Below are 22366 nucleotides of genomic sequence, written 5' to 3' on the forward strand. Positions count from 1 at the left end.
GTGTAATCAATTCTCAATACTTTAATGTAAACAGGCATTGGGAGGCTGTGGATGTTCCCACCACACCTCCCAAGGGTTTAAAAAAAAAAAAAAAAAAAAAAGCTATGGAATCAGACAGGGGTTGTTCTGGTAAACCAGAGAATAAATACTGTGGTGGTGGTGGTGTTGCTGTTTTGTTGTTGTGTTGTTATTATTTGGAAACAGAGTCTCACTGCAGCCTCAACCTCCTGGGCTCAAGCCATCCTCCCACTTCAGCCCCCTGAGTAGCTGGGACTACACACATGTGCACCATGACCAGCTAATTTTTAAATTTTTCGTAGAGACAGTCTCTCACTATGTTGCCCAGGCTGGTCTCAAACTCCCAGGCTTAAGCAGTCCTCCCACCTTAGCCTCCCAAAGTGCTGGGATTACAAGTGTGAGCCACCACGCCCAGCCAGAAATACTGTTTTGTCTTGTCTTTTCTTCCTTTCCTCTTTCAGGCAAATTAGTACTGAATACCTAATCCTGAATACCTTAATACCCAAATACCTGAATATCTACTGATGCCTGGAGCAAAATAATCTGCAACAGTAACTCAGTGGCGAAACCGGAACTGATGCGAGGCTGTTTATGGTCTTTACCCCTCTTGGTATGACCCTGCCTCCCTTGTGCAGAATGAATTGCAATTTGAAGTCAGCTGCCCTACCAAGGTTGTTATGTATATACACATGTAATATATCCTCAAATCACCATTCTGAAAGCCAAATAAAAAGACTGAATTCTGAAATGTATGTGGCCCCAGGGGTTATGAATAAGGAATGGTGCACCCATTTTATTATCATTTTATCCCAATGTTCTTACATTTCAAAAGTTTCTCCTAAAACACAGTCTCAGAGAGAGAAATACCACAAAACCATATTATAAGTCACCAATGTAGTATTATATTATTCATCATGTGCCTCACATGTGTTCGCTATTACAGTCAGAGCTAACCTCATGTAAGTTCTTCAGTCTAGCACTAAACAGGTGTTTTAGTCCAAATGTGCACTGTGTGTGATCTATATGATACGAGTTCTAAAATAGTCATTATTTAATCCTTCCTGTTACAAATTATGCTAATTCCCACTTAAGTAAGTCTCAGACCAAATGCTGTGGAGCTCATTCCCACGCACCTGTTGGATGCCGTAAGTCCAGCCCTGCCGGATTCGATCCCGCGCCCACACATTGTGTGCATTTTCTGCCAACTTGTCCACCATTGCTTCTTGAGACGGGGTGAGTTTGATAAAGCTCAGGTCCATAGGGGCGGGCTTGTATCCACTTGTCAGCTGGTAACTACAAATCAGAGACAAAGACATTTCTATATAATTGGCCTTTTCATAAAAATCCCTGTAAACATCATTTTCTGGCCCTACCTCATTGCTGTTGTTCCATAAACCACAGTGGTAACCACTGGTGAAGTACCAGACAGCAAGCCGGGGTTCCTTTTACTTTAGCTAATAACTGATCAGAAGGAAAAGCCACATAATCTTTGTGTTTTCATTTTTACACCAATAAGACAGAAATGAGACAACTTACCTGTCTCTCAAAGATGAAAAGAACCTGTCATTGTTTGTGTTCCTAATAGCTGAAGCTTTTGTATAGTCTAAATCAAAATATTGGTTACTTATTGAAATATGTTAGAGATTTCTCTTCCTGTGAAGTCCTCATTTTTCTTCAACTGTTAAATGTTAGATTAATGTAATATTTATTTCATAAATCAGTGTATCCTTCAGATACTATCTATTTCTTATTCTACAGGGAAATTTAAATGTATTTGTAATTTATTTCCTTATTGCCGTTCCTAGCTACATTATTTAGGAAGCCTTTAAATAAGATAGAGACTAGAAAGTAAAGAAAATCTCAGCTATATAATCATCTAAAATCTGATTGCATTTTATTTCCCTAGAGTTCAAGGATCTCTTAGCAGAGACTGCTTCTATATTCTAGGCTGGAGAGAGAAGGTACTATCATAATAAAACAGGTACAAGTTTTAATTGTTGGAAGAAATACAAAGTTGAAAATATTAACTTTTCAACCCACACATATAAGGGCAATAGTACTGCCCTGCTCCACACAGAAACACAGTATTTCATTCTATTTAACTACTGAGATTGGCACAAAGCCTATTTTATGACTGCTTTTCTTCCATTCTTCTGTCACTGTTGTATTCCCCATTATTGACTATACCTTGAGGTCAGGATCTGTTTCTGATTCATTTTTCTAACTGCCATTATCCTCAAAACAGTTCCCAGCAGATAACAGCTTTTTCATATATAGTTGTTGAAATAATTAATTTTATTTACCAAATTAACATAAACATAAATGCATCTTCAACTCAAGAACATTCACTAGGTAATTATGCTAAGTTACAAAATGAATTATTAAAACGTGAGAAAAGGCTCTTAAAAATAAATGTGAGAAAAGGCTGGGCACGGTGGCTCACGCCTGCAATCCCAGCACTTTGGGAGGCCAATGTGGGTAGATCACATGAGGCCAGGAGTTCGAGACCAGCCTGGTCAACATGGTGAAACCCAGTCTCTACTAAAAATACAAAGGTTAGCCAGGCTTGGTGGCAGGTGCCTGTAATCCCAGCTATTTGAGAGGCTGAGGCAGGAGAATCGCTTAAACCCAAGAGGCAGAGACTGCCGTGAGCAGAGATCACACCACTGCTCTCCAGTCTGGGTGACAAGAGCAAGACTCCATCTCAAAATAAATAAATAAATAAATAAATAAATAAATAAATAAATAAATGCTTTTGAAAATAAACTACAAATTCTCTTAAAAATAAACTACTACTCTGGGCTACGACTGGCATCATTACAAGGCAAGCTCCTTGAAAGCAGGGAGTTTGTCCATTTTATTTGCAGTGACCCCCCAGCACCTAGAATAGTGACCAACACATGATAGGCATTCAGTAAAAATTTGTTTAATGAATTAATATATTACAGTAATAAATAACTTTTTTTAAGGTTGAATTCAGTTAGCTTTAGCTTAATTACTTCTATTTTACTATAATACATCCCATATATTATAAGTAATTTATCTATAGGCAGGTGTGGTAGCTCACTCCTGTAATCCCAGCAGTTTGGGAGGCCAAGACAGGTGGATTGCTTAGGGCCAGGAGTTCAAGACCAGCTTGGCCAATATGGCAAAATCTCATCTCTACTAAAAAACACAAAAAAATTAGCTGGGCATGGTGGTGCACACCTGTAATCCCAGCTACTTGGGAGGCTGAGGCACAGAGGTTGCAGTGAGCTGAGATTGTGCCACTGCACTCTGGCCTGGGTGACAGGGCAAGACTCTGTCTCAAAAAAAAAAAAAAAAAAAACAACTGTAATTTGTCTATAGACAAAAAAAGGTAATTTTTCTGTAGACAAAAGTTTTACAAATGTTTTGTTTTGAGTAGATTATAACAATTAGGACAAATTACTGGTCTATGTCTTTCAATTTACATTCATAAGTTAAATTTATGGACATTAAATTTTGTTCCATTTTAAATAAAAACTGTTGTATGGGCAATTAACTGTAGCTTTTGTTTTTTAATAAAGAAGCCATGTGGGAATTTTTTTTTTAACAACTCATATAAATCATAGTATTTAACAGATTTCTGACATTTAAATAGGCAAATCTATAAACTGTAATCACAGCTGAAGATGTAAGTTCTTATTTGGAAAGCATTTTCTTTTATTTTAGAATATATATAGATATATTTATGTAATTAAATTTTAAAAACCCAAAACATTAATATATATATTTTACATATCATATATTTATGTTTTTGATTTTTATTTTTGTTATTTTTTGAGGCATGGTCTCTCTTTGTTGCCCAGGCTGCTCTTCAACCCCTGGCCTCAAGCAATCCTCCTGCCTCAGCCTCCCAAACTGCTGGGATTACAGGCATGAGCCACCACTCCTGACCTGGAAAGTTTTTTTTTTTTTTTTAATTTTTCAAGAAAAAGCTCCCAATACATTTCAAATGCACCAACAGGTAATCAAGCTAGCATAGTCTAGTTTCCAAGTTCAACAGTTTGCTGGAGGCAGCCTCAGGTTACATGATGAAGAGCCTAGTCTCCTGTACTTCCTTACCTCCCCACAACTACTTCTCACTACCCACAATTGGCCCATGGTCACCCAGCACAAGCCAGCACACAATCTTCTTTCACTTTCTAACAGCCTTGATCCCATCCAGCAGCCACAGAGGCCATACACATGCTGAAGTTTCGATATCCACCTGTGAATCATTGATTGGAACCATTGCTACCCTCATGAGGGATACATGCATTTCCAAAGAGGACTGATACTTTCTGGAAACCAATTTTTAATGGTAGACTTTCTAGCAATATCTCATGGAACCCTGGAGGAACTACTTTTGAAAGGTGGAAGGTGGGAAGGAGGTCCTCCCCCATAAAAACTTATAGACAAGTTCTACTAATGTGTGAAGCTGGATAATATTGACATAATCATTCCTCTTTATTTTCTATTTTTTTTCTTCCCATGCAGATTTCTTCTAGAATTGCTTTCATCTGTGATCTCAATGAAAACTTATGGAGATGCATTTGCATCTGTTGAAGTAGTCCGACAATTTGTTCACGTTTATTTTCAGAGGTAAACTGTAACTTATTTTACTTTCTTTTCTCTATACCCTTGTACAAAAAAGGATTTGAAGCTTAGAATTGTTTTTTTAATGGCTAATAATCCCATCCAAATTATAGTTACAAACTCTCACTTCACCTGAACCTTTTTATTTCCACCTCTTTTGAACAACAAATCATTTGTACAGTAAAAATAAATATGAATATCTATGAAATTCATGGACTTGAGCCAACTATAATGGATAAAACTATTGATATCATTAATATTTCACCAATATGAATTAATGGTAACAGCAATAATTTATAAAACTATTTTTCTGTGTGTAGTACATTCTGACAAAGAAACTAAGAATCAAATCGTTATATAAAAATGAGATATATTTAAAAGTAAATAAGTGTACTTTGACAAACAATGTTCATTTCACCTTATTAATACAATTTAATTAGGTACACAAAGGACAACCAACTGCTAATATGAATTATTACCTTTTGGTGGTTAAAAATAAACAAAGCCTTTGAATCAAATGTAATTCACATGAATCAGAAGCTGAATAGTTTCAAGTAAAATTTCAGATTGATTTCTAAAAAGTTAAAGTAAATAAAAAAATACTAAAATGACTCAGTAAAATTTTATAGCCACCAAAATGGGAAAAAGTCATATTAGTATATTAATACAAAAAAAATATTGCTCATATTAAGATATCTCCATATTACATTCTACTTTCTCAAACATCATGAGAAACTTCTGCCATAATCAGCCAACAGATTTTTTTCTCCTCCAATTTATTTGTTTAATAGGTATATGTAGCTTTTACCTCCTTTCTTTACCATGCACGTTCTCTGTGCCATCAGTCATCCTATAAAATTAGCTCATGAGGAATATATATGAAGTTAAACAAATGAGTTAATATGCTCACTTTACAAAATATCAACATACTTTTATAGTCATTAGCTCTTAGTTTTATTTTGGCAACTACATACTTTAATAAAATAAAAAAGAATAAAACGACACTGAGAGTAATAAAATACCTAACAGTTTAGGCTTCGCTTTCCTGATAGCAAAATTTTTTTTTAAAATACCTCTGAAAACAAAACAAAACAACAAAGATCCCGGCCAACTGTCGATTATATTTGCATCAAATCACCAAAGATATAAACAAAACATTGACAGTGTTTGGCTGCACTGCGGAATTGTCATGTTAAGTTGCAGCTCAGTTTTTGCTTCATTCCCATCTGACCCACATTTTTCCTAAGCAGGTATTCCAGATGAGCCTTTGAAATGAGGGCTCAGTGTAATATAATTAAAGGGCCAATTAAAGTGATTTAACAAAAACAAGGCAGAATACCAAAAACAGTAAGCACCAATCTTTTGTTTTTTTTAAGCCACCCCCACCTCCCAAGCTTACTTGTTTAATATGAATCAAGTTAAATGAAGCATGGAAATCATTATATTGTGAAAGATGTACGCTAAACATGTAAAGGCTACAGCCAAGTTCAGGGAGTGTTAGCTGTAAATTTCAAAGCCAAATCAGTCCTCCAAGTACCTTGGAACAAATGGGAAATCTCAGATGACTGCACACCAGAGACATTAAGAGCAAGTTTTGCTGAAAGCACATCTACTAGAAATGAATGCTAGGCTGACATTTTCACAGAAAACGTATGGAGAATATTCAGAATCATTCTCCAGAAAACAAATACAGAAGGATTAATTTCCATGTAGAAATCAGAAGGCAGAAAACAAGGGTTGTATTTCTTCTACTTTTTTACTTTTTTTGTTTGTTTTTAAATAAAAATGTGTAATATGAAGATGTGCCCTACTTCCCCAACCCCAAACTCCTTTTTACTTGAAGGGCTTCCTCCACTCCTCAGCCCTTTTGAAACAAGACCATGAAGTATCCACTGCTCTCAAGAAGGAGGTATTTCAAGAGAGAGAGAGGGAAAAAAAAGCTATACTTGGCTTTGGGATTTTAAAATGTCTTTGAACATTCAATGCAGAGACAAAGATCTTTATAGCAGGGCCTTCCGATATTAAAATCTCTGCTTTTGAATACCAAAGGAACAAAGCCCTTACGCTTTAGGACAGAAAAGAACAGATAAAGAACCCAGGGCCTCCAGTGTAAGACAGGCTGAAAATTCCAGAGCATAGAGAAGAGGAGACTTCAGGGGAGGCAAGTTCTCCCCACCCTTCTGCCCAAATTGAGGACCAGACAGATCTCAGAGCCAAAGTGAACTTCTATTTTGCTTCCCAGATTGTACTCAGCCGAATGGCAGGGTCTCATAATTTCACAGATCCAAACCCATGAATAGTACAGATATGGTGACAAACTAATTCTAGGCTGATGGGGCTGTGGCAACCCTTCCTTCTCTCTCCACCGATAGGCTGCAATCTCCAAGCAGCCAGAGTGAGCATTCTTAGGTTTCCAGCACTCCTAGAGAGGCCTGGATGAGGCACAAGAAGGAACAGTGACTCACAGAGAGGAGGAGGGCACCCAATGTGAACCCAATACCAAATCAGTGTAGAACACATACATCCCGTAAAACGCCAGCAGATATGAATGAAGACAATTCAGTCGAAGACAGCAAACACAGATGAGGATGGCCAAGGATTGAATGACACTTCCCTATCAGCTGAGTACCCAGAACATAAGCAGCCCTGGCAATAAGAGGGGCATAAATCTTGTGTTCAATTTCACCGTCAAATACTCATTCAACAGTAGAATGCTTTCAGGTGCTATTCTAGGAACTAATAATACATGGGAGGCCGAGGCGGGTGGATCACCTGAGGTCGGGAGTTTGAGACCAGCGTGACCAACATGGAGAAATCCCATCTCCACTAAAAATACAAAATGAGCCAGGCGTGGTGGTGTATGCCTGTAATCCCAGCTACTCAGGAGGCTGAGGCAGGAGAATCACTTGAACCCGGGAGGCGGAGGTTGGGGTGAGCCAAGATGGTGCCATTGCACTCCAGCCTGGGCAACAAGAGCGAAACTCTGTCTCAAGATAAATAAATAAATAAATATAGACAAAAATGTATATCTTTATAGAGATATGTTCCAATGAGGAATCAAGTAGTAAATCAAATAAAGTATAATATCATAGTATGTTAGAAGATTTAAATGCTATGAAGAAAAATAAAGTAGGAAAGGGGGATAGGAAGAAGTACGTTTTTAAATAGAGTACAATTTTAAAGAAGTTGAGGGAGGCCACTTGAGAAGACGACATTGGAATCAAGACCTAAAGGTGAGACTAGACAGAGAAAATATTGGTATAATTACGTTTTCCCTAAACAAACTAGAATTAATGCCCTAAACAAACTAGAATTAATTTAACACTGTCAGGCTGCATTCTGGCTACAAGGCTCATTGGATTTAAATTCTAAATTAAGCCCAATCAGAGAAAATGAAGAACACGGCACACTGGTACATTTTTAAATTTCTGGTCTGTGAAATTTACCCACTACACATATAAAGAGTATCTAAGGGTTTTTCTTTTCTTCATAATTACAGTGCCTCATCTTTCCAGAAAAATCCAACTGTGTTTCTAAACCAGTTTTCACTTAGGTAAATATTTACAAAACTGAATTTTGTACACGTGCTTGTGTCTATATAAACAGTATACATATGGGTACACATTCAGTATCTAATGCATTCATTTCAGAAAGTCATTTTAAGTGTGTGTGTGTATATATATATGTGTGTGTGTGTGTGTGTGTATATATGTGTGTGTGTGTGTGTATGCATCAAGCATATCATTCTCAGCCTTTTATCTACCCTACTATGCCTGAGAGCTATCACACAGTTTCCTGTCACATGTAGTAGCTTCACAGCACTAGGGGTAAGGGCGTGTTGGGAAGATCAGAAAACCTAGCAGTAGTTTTAGAAAACTCTCAGATGATCCTAATATGCTTTTTTTTTTTTTTTTTAATATTTTGAGACAGAGTTTCACCTTCGTTGCCCAGGCTGGAGCGCAATGATGCGATCTCGGCTCACTGCAACCTCTGCCTCCCAGGCTCAAGTGATTCTCCCGCCTCAGCCTCCCAAGTAGCTGGGATTACAGGCACCTGCCACCATGCCTGGTTAATTTTTGCATTTTTAGTAGAAACGGAGTTTCACCATGTTGGCCAGGCTGGTCTCGAAGCCCTGACCTCAGGTGATCTGACCGCCTCGGCCTCCCAAAGTGCTGGGATTACGGGCATGAGCCACCGCGTACGGCCCTAATATGCTTTTAAACACTCAAGCAGCCTTTGACTTACTGTGTCTTGTGTTGATTTCATAACAGATAAGTGCTAAATGAAAGTTTAAATAAATGCCATTAATATTCAGACAGGATTTTATTTTCATTTAAATCTCCAGCTTTTCGAACAATCTCAAACACTCAATTAGGCATATGAGATAGTGAGGACCACAAGCTCTTGGAGTGAGTGGATTGTTTTTCAGTTGCTTATTTCTTTATTGCTATAATAATTTAACTCTGGCTCATCAAACTATGCAGAGTGTCAAGAGTTTAGCTACAATAAATGAGGGAAGATGCGTGAAGTTAAGAATAGATGATAATGTGTTGTGGTCTTCACTGCGTGTTTGAGAGGAAGGAGAAAAGAGGAACACGAGGAAAGAAAAAACTACAATGAATCGTCCACTCTTCAAAACTTCTTAAGAATTATCAGTTAAAAGATGTCTATTATATATCAGAAACTGACTCTTTTTAAATATTTTTATTTTTAAGTTCTGGGGTACATGTGCAAGATGTACATAAAAATTGGCTATTTAAAAAATTTATTTTTATTAAGTCCAAGGTACATGTGCAGGATGTACAGGTTACATAGGCAAATGTGTGCCCTAGTGGTTTGCTGTACCTGTCAACCCATCAACTATTAAGCCCAGCATGCATTAGCTCTTTTCCCTAATGTTCTCCCTCCCCGTGCCCCACTCCCTACAGGCCCCAGTGTGTGTTGTTCCCCTCCCTGGGTCCATGTGTTCTCATTGTTCAGCTCCCACTTATAAGTGAGAACATGCAGTGTTTGGTTTTCTGTTCCTGCGTTAGTTTACTGAGGATAACGACTTCCAGCTCCATTGGCTACACAGTACAAAAACTGGCTATTTTTAATAGGGAATACAGCATTTAATTCCAACTGATATATTGAACTTGACCGATTATCAAAATGTCTCTAAAATATATGCAAAAGAGACAGCAGTAGAAATATTCTGGGCTATGAAAAGGTTATTATGCTATGATACTGCTCTTTCATAGATCATAGCCCAAGGGTTGCATGTAGGAATCGACCCTATTTCTAACAGTTACACAAAAGCAACTTAAAATGCATATGTGTATCATATGAAACCCTGGCACTCAGGAAATACATGTTTTCAGCAAGGGGAAGGGAGGGTCAAACTCAGAAATGACAGAAGTAAACCTGATAGAAAACAATACTGGTTCTTATCAAGATTTTAAACAAAAATTAATCTTCTCATGAACATTATATTTTGCTTAAATATTTTAAGAAAAGCTAAGACAATTTCTAATCTATGACTTTCATCAGCATATCTCGGTTGTATCTAGGTTATATGGCCTCTGCATCCATATGGCATGTTCAGAAGAACAGACCTTTAAAATCACCCACCTGGTTATACCTATGTGGTGTTCTCCCTAATCCAGTCAGTATTAAGTCCCTTGGAATGTAGAATTCAAGACACCAGGACAAAGGTGGAAATAAGAAACCTTGCTCTTAATCATCACCTCTCTCTTTTAAAAATTCATCCCCCCCGGTTTCTTCCCACTATTTACATAAACATGCTCATGTGTCTCCTATGCTTTATCATTTTTTTTTTTTTTTAATTGTGACAGTCTTACTCTGTCACCCAGGCTGGAGTGCAGTGGTGTGATCTTGGCTCACAGCAACCTCCACCTCTCAGGTTCAAGCAATTTTCCTGGCTCAGTCTCCCGAGTAGGTGGGATTACAGGTTGTGCCAGCTAATTTTTGTATTTTTAGTAGAGACAGGGTTTCACCATGTTGGCCAGGCTGGTCTGGAACTCCTGACCTCGAGTGATCCGCCTGCGTCGGCCTCCCAAAGTGCAGGGATTACAGCTGTGAGCCACCAGGCCTGGCCAAAAAAACTTCTTTAAACACCATTTCCTTCTGAAACGAATACCATCAATACCATCTTCACCTTTTTTTTTTCTTTTTCTTTTTTTTGACGAAGTTTCACTCTGTCGCCCAGGCTGGAGTGCAGTGGCACGATCTCTGCTCACTGCAAGTTCCACCTCCTGGGTTCAAGTGATTCTCCTGCCTTAGCCTCCCAAGTAGCTGGGATTACAGGTGCCCACCACCATGCCCGGCTAATTTTTTGTTTTGTATTTTTAGTAGAGATGGGGTTTCACCATGTTGGCCAGGCTGGTCTCGAACTCCTGACCTCAGGTGATCTGCCCGCCTCGGCCTCCCAAAGTGCTGGGATTACAGGCGTGAGCCACTGCGCCTGGCCTGAACTTCTTAAAGACTAGTTATATTCCTACTATCTCCTCTTTCCCACTAACTTTTTTTTTTTTTTTTTTGAGACGGAGTCTCGCTCTGTCGCCCAGGCTGGAGTGCAGTGGCCGGATCTCAGCTCACTGCAAGCTCCGCGGCCCGAGTTTACGCCATTCTCCTGCCTCAGCCTCCCAAGTAGCTGGGACTACAGGCGCCTGCCACCTCGCCCGGCTAGTTTTTTGTATTTTTTAGTAGAGACGGGGTTTCACTGTGTTAGCCAGGATGGTCTTGATCTCCTGACCTCGTGATCCGCCCGTCTCGGCCTCCCAAAGTGCTGGGATTACAGGCTTGAGCCACCTTGCCCGGCCCCCACTAACATTTTTTTAAGTTCATTAAAACCTGGTTTCAGTTATCAATCAACTCTTTGTTATTACTATGAACATTTTCAGGCCTATGCAAAAGTATCAAACAATAGTGAATACACCTGAAGCTCTCCTTCTATTACACCACCTCAATTCCAATCCCCTCCTTATCCCCAGAGAGAATTATTACTCTGAATCTGAAGCTGACTATTCCTAGACATGATTTTTATACTGTTCTTCCATATATCTGGCTCGAGGAATTATCTGTAGAATTATATTTTATGTTCTTAAACTTTAAACGGTATTATACTGTATCACCTTTTTGGTAACATGCTTTTTTGTTTTTGGCTCTCAGTAGTATTTTTGAATTTGTCCATGAATCTGTCTAGCTATAGTTAATTCATTTTAACTGCTCTATAGTATGCCATCACATGAATCTATAAAAACTGTATTTAGGCCGGGCGCAGTGGCTCAAACCTGTAATCCCAGCAATTCGGGAAGCTGAGGCAGGTGGATCACCTGAGGTCAGGAGTTCAAGACCATCTTGACCAACATGATGAAATCCTGTCTCTACTAAAAAATACAAAAATTAGCTGGGCATGGTGGCAGACACCTGCACTAGGGAGCCTGAGGCAGGAGAATTGCTTGAACCCGGGAAGCGAAGGTTGCAACGAGCTGAGATCGTGCCACTGCACTCCAGCCTGCGTGACAGAGCAAGACTCCATCTAAAAACAAAACAAAACAAATAAACAAAAAACCAACTGTATAGGGATTGATGGGAATTTGATGGAAATTTACATTGTTTCCAATTCAGTGCTATTACAATCTGATATATTGAACTTGACCGATTATCAAAATCAATATTCAGACAGGATTTTATTTGCTGTATGCTGCAATGAATATTCTTTTCAGGTTGTTTTGCATGAGACAAAAGTATCTCTAAAGTTTATGTCTGGAAAAGAAATGTGTCACCTTCAACTTTATAAGGTTTATAAGATTAGGCTAAATTGATATGCATAGTAGTTGTACTAATTTACATAGTCTTCCATTTTTTCTCACCTGGTGGAGGTGAAATAGCTTTTCATTGTGATTTTAATTTATATTTCCTTGATTATTACTGAAGTTGAGTATCTTTCATATGCTTATTGGATCTGCAGGGTTTTTTTTAATGAATTATGTTCAAATCCTTTGCTCATTTTTCTATTTGGGCATCTTTTTATTAATTTTTAGGAGTTCTTGACATTGTTCTGCAAGTCTTAACAGATGCTTTTGATGCACAGATTTTTTTCCTTTAGTAAGTGCATATTTCAGATTAGAGGACATGAAAAACAAACAACATCAAGTGTAGAAACAATTAAAAAGAAAAGCAAAGTTAAGAAATGGTCAAGGGTCCTATTATTGTTAGAAATAATTCTGTAAATTCTTGTAAGTTTTCTATGCAATAATATTAACTGCTATCGATGGCAATTTGGTGTTTTTCCTTTCCAAGCCTCACGATTTTTTTCTTGTCTCATTGCATTTGCCTTACTGAATACATCAAGTAGTAGGGACTTATATTGTCTCATTCCTAAGCCTTAAAGGAAAAATTTGGGGTTTTACCTTATAGATTATTGGTTTCTGTTGGCCTTTGTTAGGTTAAAAGATTCTCTCAGAGTATTGCCTTCTAAGAGTTTATGTGCTTATCAATAAAAAAATCTTATGAATTATTTCTAAATACATTGGGATAATCATATGAATTTTCTTCTTTATTAGCCATGAATTTAATAGACACATTTTCTAATGTTAACCTATCTTTTCACTACTGGAATAAACTCAGCTTGGTCATATTATACTTTGTTTATATACTACTGAGTTGTTTGCTATGGTATCACTTAGCATTTTTGCATCTATGCTCATAATAACAATGGATTATAATTTCCCTTTTTCATACTGTCTTGATCTGGGCTTTGAAATGAAAATCATATCATCAGAAAATAAACTGTGAAGTATTTCTTCCTCTTTATTTGAGATTGTATTTGGTAGAAATCAATACAAAAGTTGTTTGGGATGTGTGGATGTGTGTGTGTGTGTGTTTGATTCAATTCCTTTAAGAGTTATAACTCTATTCACATTTCCTTTCTTATTGGATCAGTTTTGATATTATTCCACACAACTGTCCATACTTTTACCTTCAGAAAGTTTTAATGTACATTTATTACATTTTTCAAAATATTCCTAAGTTTGCTAACAATTTTGTTTTTCTTTTCCCTTTGTCAATCTTTTCAGAGTCTTTTTCCCCTGATTAGTAGGTTTTTAAAACAGGCTCTTGGCATCATTGGTGTTTATATTTCACCCCACCCCCACCAAATTCATTAGTATTGCTCTTATTATAATTTATTTTCTTTTACTTTCTCCGAGTAATACTTAATATATGCAATTCATATGTTTTAATATGAAATATTTTCCTTTTCCATTATTGTGTTTTAAAATTTCTATGATGGATAAATCCAAGAGATCTATTGTACAGCATGGTTAATATCGTTAATAATGATGTATTATATATTGAACATTGCTAAGAGAGTAGATTTTAAGTGTTCTCACCAAAAAAAAAGAAAAGGAATTATGTGAGGTAATGAATACATTAATTGGCTTGATTTAGCCATTCCACAGCATATACATATTTCAAAATATCATCTGGTATACCATAAATATATGAAATTTGTATCCATCAACCTAAGAAATAAACAAAACCAAAAATATTAAAAAGTTTTTTAAAAATTTGGTTTTGAATCCATTTATAAGAGTATAAAGACATGAAAAAAGGATAGGTTCATTTAGCAAGATCAAGAAATATGGGTTATCTTTTTAAATTAGAAATAAACAAAGGCAGAGTGGTAAATAAGTAAATAATTTTCCAGATGATATGCTTGATCCAAAACCTATTTAGAAGTATATTTTTAAATGTCTAAATGTGTTATGATTTGTTATTTTTGCTGTTATTCTTTGTGATCCAATGGATGTGATCTTTATGATATCAGTGTCTAATGTTCTAAAGGATATTAAATTTTATAAATGTTTCATACATGCAGCACTCTATATATGTCAAGCTTTTAATTGGTGTGTGTTTATATTTTTATTAATCTTTGTTAATATTTATGTTACATACATAAGTTTCTGAGAGTTGTGTTAGGTCTATCACTATGATTGTATATTTGTCTATTTCTTTTTGAAAATCTACTAGTATTTTTCTTCATTGATTTTTGAAGCTGTTTTACTTGGTGTACACATGAGTAGTTATAGCATGATGCTTGTTTTCTCGATCCTCCATATAGTGACCTTCTTTTCTTAATATTAATGTTGCTTTAAGGGCAATTTTGTTTTATGCAGAAACTGATAAAAGGAAAGTACATCAGTTTCATTTTGAGCAGTTTTGCCTAGTGTATCATTCTTATTATTTTCAACTTTTCTATGTGCTAAAGTTCCTGACATGCCTCCTATAGCTGTATACCATAAGTTATCTTTTTGAATCCAATCTGACAATTTCTGTTACACACATGGAGAATTTAATCCATTTACATTTGTTATGAGTAATGGTATATCTGAATTTATATCTGTCATAAAATTTTAATTTAAAAAAATCATTATAAAATAACTATGAAAGTATATGCTTCAAAGCATTATAATAAAATGAACTTCATTAATCCATCACCAAGTTAACAATTAGAACCTTAACTAACAACATTACATCTGTGTGCTCCTCCCCATCTTACATCCCTGCCTAGATTATATACCAAAGATAATTACTATCTAGAATTAGAATTTCATTGATTTTAAAAAGTCAGTCCTTATCAAGTATGTATCTCCAAAATAGGTATTTAGTTTTTATTTTTTAGTTCTACTTGCTTTTGAGCCTCAAAGATGGTGTTACATTGCATCACCTAGTAGAATATGTTTTTTACACCCTTATTGTTTTTTAGGTCCATCTACGTTGTCATTTATAATTCCTTGATTTTATTATTAGATCATAGCCAACTTGACTCATTTTCTTATTGAAGAATATTCCTTCCACCTCCTATAACTCCCCCCTTATCCTTTTGCTATTCCAAATAATGTTGCTATGAATGACAGTTTTCCTGTTTGTTGATGCAAACTGTCTCTAGGGTATATCTCTAGGAGTGGAACTGCTGGGTAGCAAGATGTGCAAATGTTTAATTTTACACAATGATGCCAAATTGCTTGCAAAATGGTTATAAAAAACCCCAACATTTTAGGCTTGTGCTGATCTCCATATATATGTATACCTGCTATTATGAAGGTTTTTGTCAATAGAGAAAGAATAAAATGCTATCTCATGGCAAATTGAGAAATAGTACATAAACTCTCAGCATGTCCAAGTACAGCTTTCTTTTAAGGGTCTCAGTTTTTCCATACCTTCGCAGACTCTCAAATAATTGCTGTGTTGCATTGTGAAAGTAACACAAGGAATATGCATTAATAAATACTCAAGGCAGAGGACATTAGTTCCTCAATGAGACAGACTTATTTTTAAACCCTGTGCCCCATCCATCTATCTATCTTTCTATCATCTAGCTATCAATCTATCATCTATCTATCTTAAAGTTAGAAATTAGAATTGAAACGATTGTCATGGGGACATGCATGAACCCATTTGTTTCAACAGAAAAAGACAACCAGATGCTTTTGACAAAAGATAACTCTGTTTTAGCTGATTGTTTTGACAGTGAAAACTGCTTTTATCAATCAGATTTTATAACAGTTAGATTCTATACATGAAATAAGTTGAATTGTACCCCTGCATACACACACATGCAGGCACACTCGCACACAGCATTTGATACAAACAATTGATTAAATGTAATATGCTGTCAAAGATAATGTGAAATTAACATTTCTACTTTCTTATCCTTCTAAGTAAAAGAGTAACAGGTATAATTACTAGGTTGTTGTTTTTGGTTTTTGGTTTTGTTCTGTTTCAGCCTTAATAATGCCTTTTTTGGATACTTTCCAAAAAACTTGAGAGTGGTTTGGAAAGCATGAGGATAATGAAAATGAGAGGATAATGAACTCTTTTTCAAGTTAGGTAGATTCCAATTTTTGGCTTTCAAGAAACTGAACAAGGGCATAATTCAGCTGTCACCCTGAAAAAATCATTACATATGATTTTTCATAATAAACAATTATGGTTTTTGGTTCACTTAGCCCAATGATCTTTTTAATAACAAAAATTATTTATGTGAACGAAGACTGCAACCACTCTGCCAACTTGACTCTATCAATAAATATTATTTCTATGTGAATACATAATATAATTGGATAAATAGCTAAATCCATCTTACTATGAGCTATTTCCAATAAAATCCTATTTTTTATGAATTTTTATTGAAAATAATTTATGTTGTTTTGAGCACCTGTGTACTAAAATAATATAATGATAACTCAGGAGGAAAATTTAACTTAATGACTATGATCACAGAAAATTAAAACAATTAAAAATTCAATATAGATACATATCTTAGTTATAATGTAGGACAGAGTACTCAAAGACTGTCAAGGATAAAATATTGATTAGCATGCTATACAGTAGGAGAAATAATTTGAAAATACAGTTCAAAAAGGAAAATGAAATCATGTAAAATTCTCCATTATCAACATTTTTATGTCATTTTTAAACAGATGATGGCAGATATCTGAACACTCGTCTGTGCTCATAAGATACACTCAAAGTTGATGAAAAAGTGTCATTTTGAAATGTAAATATGCAAAATGTACCATAAAATCACATCTTTTGGAACTATTTAAATTTTCAAAGAAAAATTTTAGAACCTAAAAATGCGCAAGGTAACAATACAGTTTTTATAAACTCATTTATGGAGCACCTGAGTAAAAATGTTCATAGACTGTTGAACTAGAAGACTTGCTTAAATCTGCATTTGCACAGCAAAAACACAATTTCTACTTGGATTTTATGTTTTTCTGGGGTAACATGAGAACTGAGGTGACTGATAGAGATTACGGGTGGCTACTTTGATTATATCTTGATGTTACTATTTAATACATCTACAGGCTTGCTATTTATAAGTCCTGCACATCAGAAAAGTAGCTTCAATACTTAAGTGTAAATAAATAAGAAAGTAATATGAAACAGCTATCATTTATTGAATATTTATTTAATACCTAAAACTTCCCTGTTAAGTAGGTATTACTAATGCCCATTGGCAGATGAGAAAGGTGAGGTCTTAACCAGGATCATAGATACAGGTCATAGAACAGCAGGCCAAACCAGTACTACAGCATCTATCTACCTCAATTTTCTCATCTTAAAATGTGGATAATAATTCTGACTTCATAATTAATCCTTGAATATATGTGTATTGTAAAAGTAAATAAAATTATAAAGATTTCTGGGCAGAAAGTAGAAAGCTATATGTAATCATTTAGAAATATCGATACCTCTGTTAACATACAAATACACACTGGGAAAATAACACAGTTTTTATAACACACTCCCAAATATAATCTGAGCTTTGTTTCATCACTCAGCAATGTGATAGAAACTATTGCTTCACCAGATGCTTAATGTAACCCCTAAGGTAATTCAGTTAGTTTAAATTTTGAATCCGATTTTTTTTTTCTGAGATGAAGTCTCACTTTGTTGCCCAGGCTGGAGTGCAGTGGCATGATCTCAACTCACTGCAGCCTCTGCCTCCCAAGTTCAAGTGATTCTCCTGCCTCAGCCTCCTGAGTAGCTGGGATTATAGGCAAGTGCTACCACGCCCAGCTAATTTCTGTATTTTTAATGGAGACAGGGTTTTACCATGTTGGCCACGCTGGTCTTGAACTCCTGACCTCAGGTGATTCGTTTGCTTTGGCCTCCCAAAGTGCTGGGGTTAAGGTGTGAACCACGGGACCCAGCCTTGAATCTGAAGTTTAAAGCTTCAGTAAAAGCAAGGCATCTGTGTGTCCATCAAGAGTTATTTGGTTGCACTAAATCTCTACATAGATTATTTAATATTGCCTAGTCATTCAACTTACTTCTTGGGTAGCTTCATTTTTTTCACCTTGTCTTCAGCATGTTCATCTGATATACCCACATGACATCCTAATGCCAACAAAGTCCTGGAAAACAAAACCAGAGATAAGTGTGATCATTTCTTCTCTATGTCCAGAATAACCCAACGCGACAGCAGTAGCAATGAGATGCAAGCTTGAAAGCGCAGCAGAAGTCTTGTTTTTAAGGCAGAAGGAACATTTATTGATTTGCTAATTATTCATTTCTGAGTAAGGGATAAGACACTGCAAACTGAAACGGCACAAAAAGGAATACACTGAAAAGTAAGTCTTCCTCCAGCCTCTTCTAGTTCTGTTTCCTTCCTCTGAAGGCATCAATTGTTACCAATTCTTCGATATCCTGCTGCGGAGTCTATGTACATACTAAAGCAGATATACGTGGTGTGTGTGTGTGTGTGTGTGTGTGTGTGTGTGTGTGTGTGTGTATTATTGTTTTACCTTTTATAGAAATGGGTATACACAGGAGACATTTTGAGACCATTTGTCTTTAGTACCCATGGCACTGAGTGGTTTCTCCTGCCTCAATAGAGTAAGAAATAATGGCATAATATTTTGGAATTACAGAATTTCTAAGGTCTGGCCAGTTCCAGTAAGAATGTGGGAATTATCTACAACCCATAATACTTATCTCTATAATATTATAATAATGTGTGGATAGGTTGATGGTTATGCATATATACATATATATACATTATATATATGTATTTCCATATAGACAGGTATCTATATGTATAAGCTTAACCATTTAGACAGATGATATGTATAAGCTTATACATATGGATATCTATCCATCTATATACACACAAGTATCAGTTAAATGTTGTTATATATGAAAAAATTAAAATAACCCCATGAAATTATCTTTCTAGTGTTAAACTGCAAAACTGTGGGTAGACGAAGAGCTGATTGAAGGTATAAAATAAGCTAAATAAATAATGTGCACGTTGAAATGGGATTGATCAGCAATAGAATAAAAAACAAACTCACAGGAACAAATATAGATTACACTTATTCAAACACTATCCAGAGGACAGGAAAGTTTTTACCAGCACCCTCCATTCCTATATTTATTCATTCAATAAATACCTACTGAGTGCTATCAAGTGCCAGGCCCTATGCTACAGACAAAAAGCAATTATGATAGTATCTTCAGTGCAATGAGATAATCATAAGGCTATAAAAGTATCAAAGAGGGATGTCCAACCCAGCTCTAAGGGAACTTGAGACTGATCATAATATTAGGATTTATCATAAACTCAGGCAATTAAACCTTTGAGCACATGCCCACCAAGAAATCTTCTGATTATAATGTGTCTTCCAAAGCTGATCTGTAAAAATGGAATATTTTGGGTTATAAGACAGTTATTATCACTGCAAATTAATACCTCAGTATGACATGCCAGGAATGCATTTAATGTAAGTCCAGACTGAGAGACAAAGTAACATGGTATACTGACATCAAAAGTCGGCCTGAGCCATAGAAAATGTAATTAGTTAATATCATCCTTAAGGGTTTCTGAGAGACAGTGTTTTATGCCATCAATACTATAATCTTCTCATAACTAATTAATTCAGCCTCATAGTCTCCTCCCCAATGCAAACTACCTAGAAAAGTATGAATTCAACTCACATGGACAGTGAACTATTATATAGATCATATGTGCATAAATATATAAGTCCATAAATATTTACTAAGTTACCACCATATCTAAGGTGACCTGTAGTACAGTAGTCCTCCCTTATCCATGGCTGATATGTTCCAGGACCCCCAGTGGATGCCTGAAACCACAGACAGTACCAAACCCTATACTTTTTCCTATCCATACATACTATGATACATACTAAAACTTAACATATAAATTAGACATAGTAAGGGATTCAAAACAGTAGCTAATAGAAAATAGAACGATTATAACAATATACTGCTCACAATTTCACAGACACAAGAATTGTTTTTGTAGATCTTAGCAACTTCAGTATACAGTATTTTTCTTCCCTTATTAATTATTAATTATAAATATTATTGAGAATATTCATCTTTTCACTTAAAAGAAGCACTTTATGGCTTCTCTTTGACATATTCAAATTGCCAGCATCTTTAACTTTGTGCTTTGGGGTCATTATTAAGTAAAATAAGGGTTACTTGAACAAAAGCTCTACAGTGTCGTGACAATCAATCTGATAACCAAGACTGTTGCTAAGTGACTAACAGGTAGGCAGCCTACACAGCATGGGCCAGGGGGACAAAGGGATGATCTGCATCCTGGGCAGGACAAGGCAGCAGGGCGTGAGACTTCATCACACTGCTCAAAATGGCATGCAATCTAAAGCTTAGACATGGCTTATTTCCTAAGTTTTCCATTTGATATTTTCAGGAGTACTACTCTACATGTTTGTCTTGACACTGTTTACAGTCTGATAGGAGAAAAGACGATGAGTGAAGAATTACAATAAAACCAAGTAGGATTCCAAGTTTTAAAAAGTTACATTTTCAGAAGTATCTTTAAGATATTCCAAGAAAGATCATTAAAAATTTCCAAGATGATGATATGTGGGAATAACGGATAAAGAGATGAGGAGGCAAATACTTCAGGTAGGTGAACGAGACAGACAACCTACAGAAGCAGGAGATCGTGGGCCTGTGTGGCGGGGGGCAGAGAAGAGTTGACTGGAGTACTAAGATCTGACCGTGTACTATAGGTTAAGGGTAAAAAGAAATCCTGGGGTAAGTTTGAGGTGTACTATATGCTTCATAAATATTTCTCATTATGTGTGATGGCTAATTTTATGTATCAACTTGGCTGGGGCATCGTGCCAAAATAGTTAGTCAAACATTATTCCAGATGTTTCTGTGAAGGCTTTTTTGGATGAGATTAATATTTAAGCTGGTACACTTTAAGTTCACACGGAGCCAAAAAAGAGCCTGAATAGCCAAAGCAATCCTAAGCAAAAAGAACAAATCCAGAGGCAACACATTGCCTGACTAATATATAAGGATATAGTAACTATCACAGCATGGTAATGGTACAAAATTAGACACATAGATCAATGGAAAGGAATACAGAACCCAAAAATAAAGCCACATACCTACAACCAACTGATCTTTGACACAGTTAACAAAAATAAACACTGGAGAAAGGACAACCTTCAATAAATGGTGCTGAAAAAAATGGCTAGCCATATGTGGAAGAATGAAATTGCACCTCTCTCACCATGTACAAAAATTAACTCAAGATGGATTAAAGATGTAAATGTAAGACCTAGAAGAAAACCCAGAAAAAATTCTTCTGGACATTGGCCTAGACAGAGTTTATAATGAAGATCCCAAAAGCAAATGCATCAAAAACAAAAATAGACAAATGGGACTTAATTAAACTAAAAAGCATCTGCACACCAAAATAATATACAGAGTAAATAGACAACCTACAGAATAGGAGAAAATATCTGCAAATTATGCTCCCAACAAAGGACTAACATCCAGAATCCACACAGAACTTAAACAACTCAACAAGAAAAAACAAACAACTGTATTAAAAACTGGCCAAAGGGTCAAGCATGGTAGTTCACGTCTATAATTCCAGTACTTTGGGAGGCCAAGGCAGGAGGATTGCTTGAGCCCAGGAGCTCAAGGTCAGTCTGGGTAACATAGAGAGACTCCGTCTTGACACATAATTCAAATTTTAACCAGGCATGGTGGCACACATCTGTGGCCCCAGCTACTCTAAAGGCTGAGGCAGAAATTTTGCCTGAGTCTGGGAAATCAAGGCTGCAATGAGCTATGATCACACCACTGCACTCCAGCCTGGGCTACAGAGTGAGACTCTTGTCTCAAAAAAAAAACAAAAACCAAAAAAAAACAAGACAAA

General features: G+C 36.1%; 1 protein-coding gene across 21 annotated transcripts in view; it reads right to left on the reverse strand.

Annotated features, from left to right (window-relative positions):
• LOC105474624 (ryanodine receptor 2) overlaps positions 1–22366 on the reverse strand; it is a 786480-nt gene that overhangs the window by 283459 nt on the left and 480655 nt on the right. For all 21 annotated transcript variants that reach the window (XM_071073921.1, XM_071073859.1, XM_071073912.1 and 18 more), the window contains 2 exons: positions 18465–18548; positions 1152–1311 (listed from right to left, as the gene is read on the reverse strand). In XM_071073921.1, coding sequence (XP_070930022.1) covers positions 1152–1311; positions 18465–18548 — 244 coding nt within the window. The remainder of the gene's footprint in view (positions 1–1151; positions 1312–18464; positions 18549–22366) is intronic.

This window comes from Macaca nemestrina, chromosome 1 (genome assembly GCF_043159975.1).
Source record: "Macaca nemestrina isolate mMacNem1 chromosome 1, mMacNem.hap1, whole genome shotgun sequence".
Taxonomy (NCBI): domain Eukaryota; kingdom Metazoa; phylum Chordata; class Mammalia; order Primates; family Cercopithecidae; genus Macaca; species Macaca nemestrina.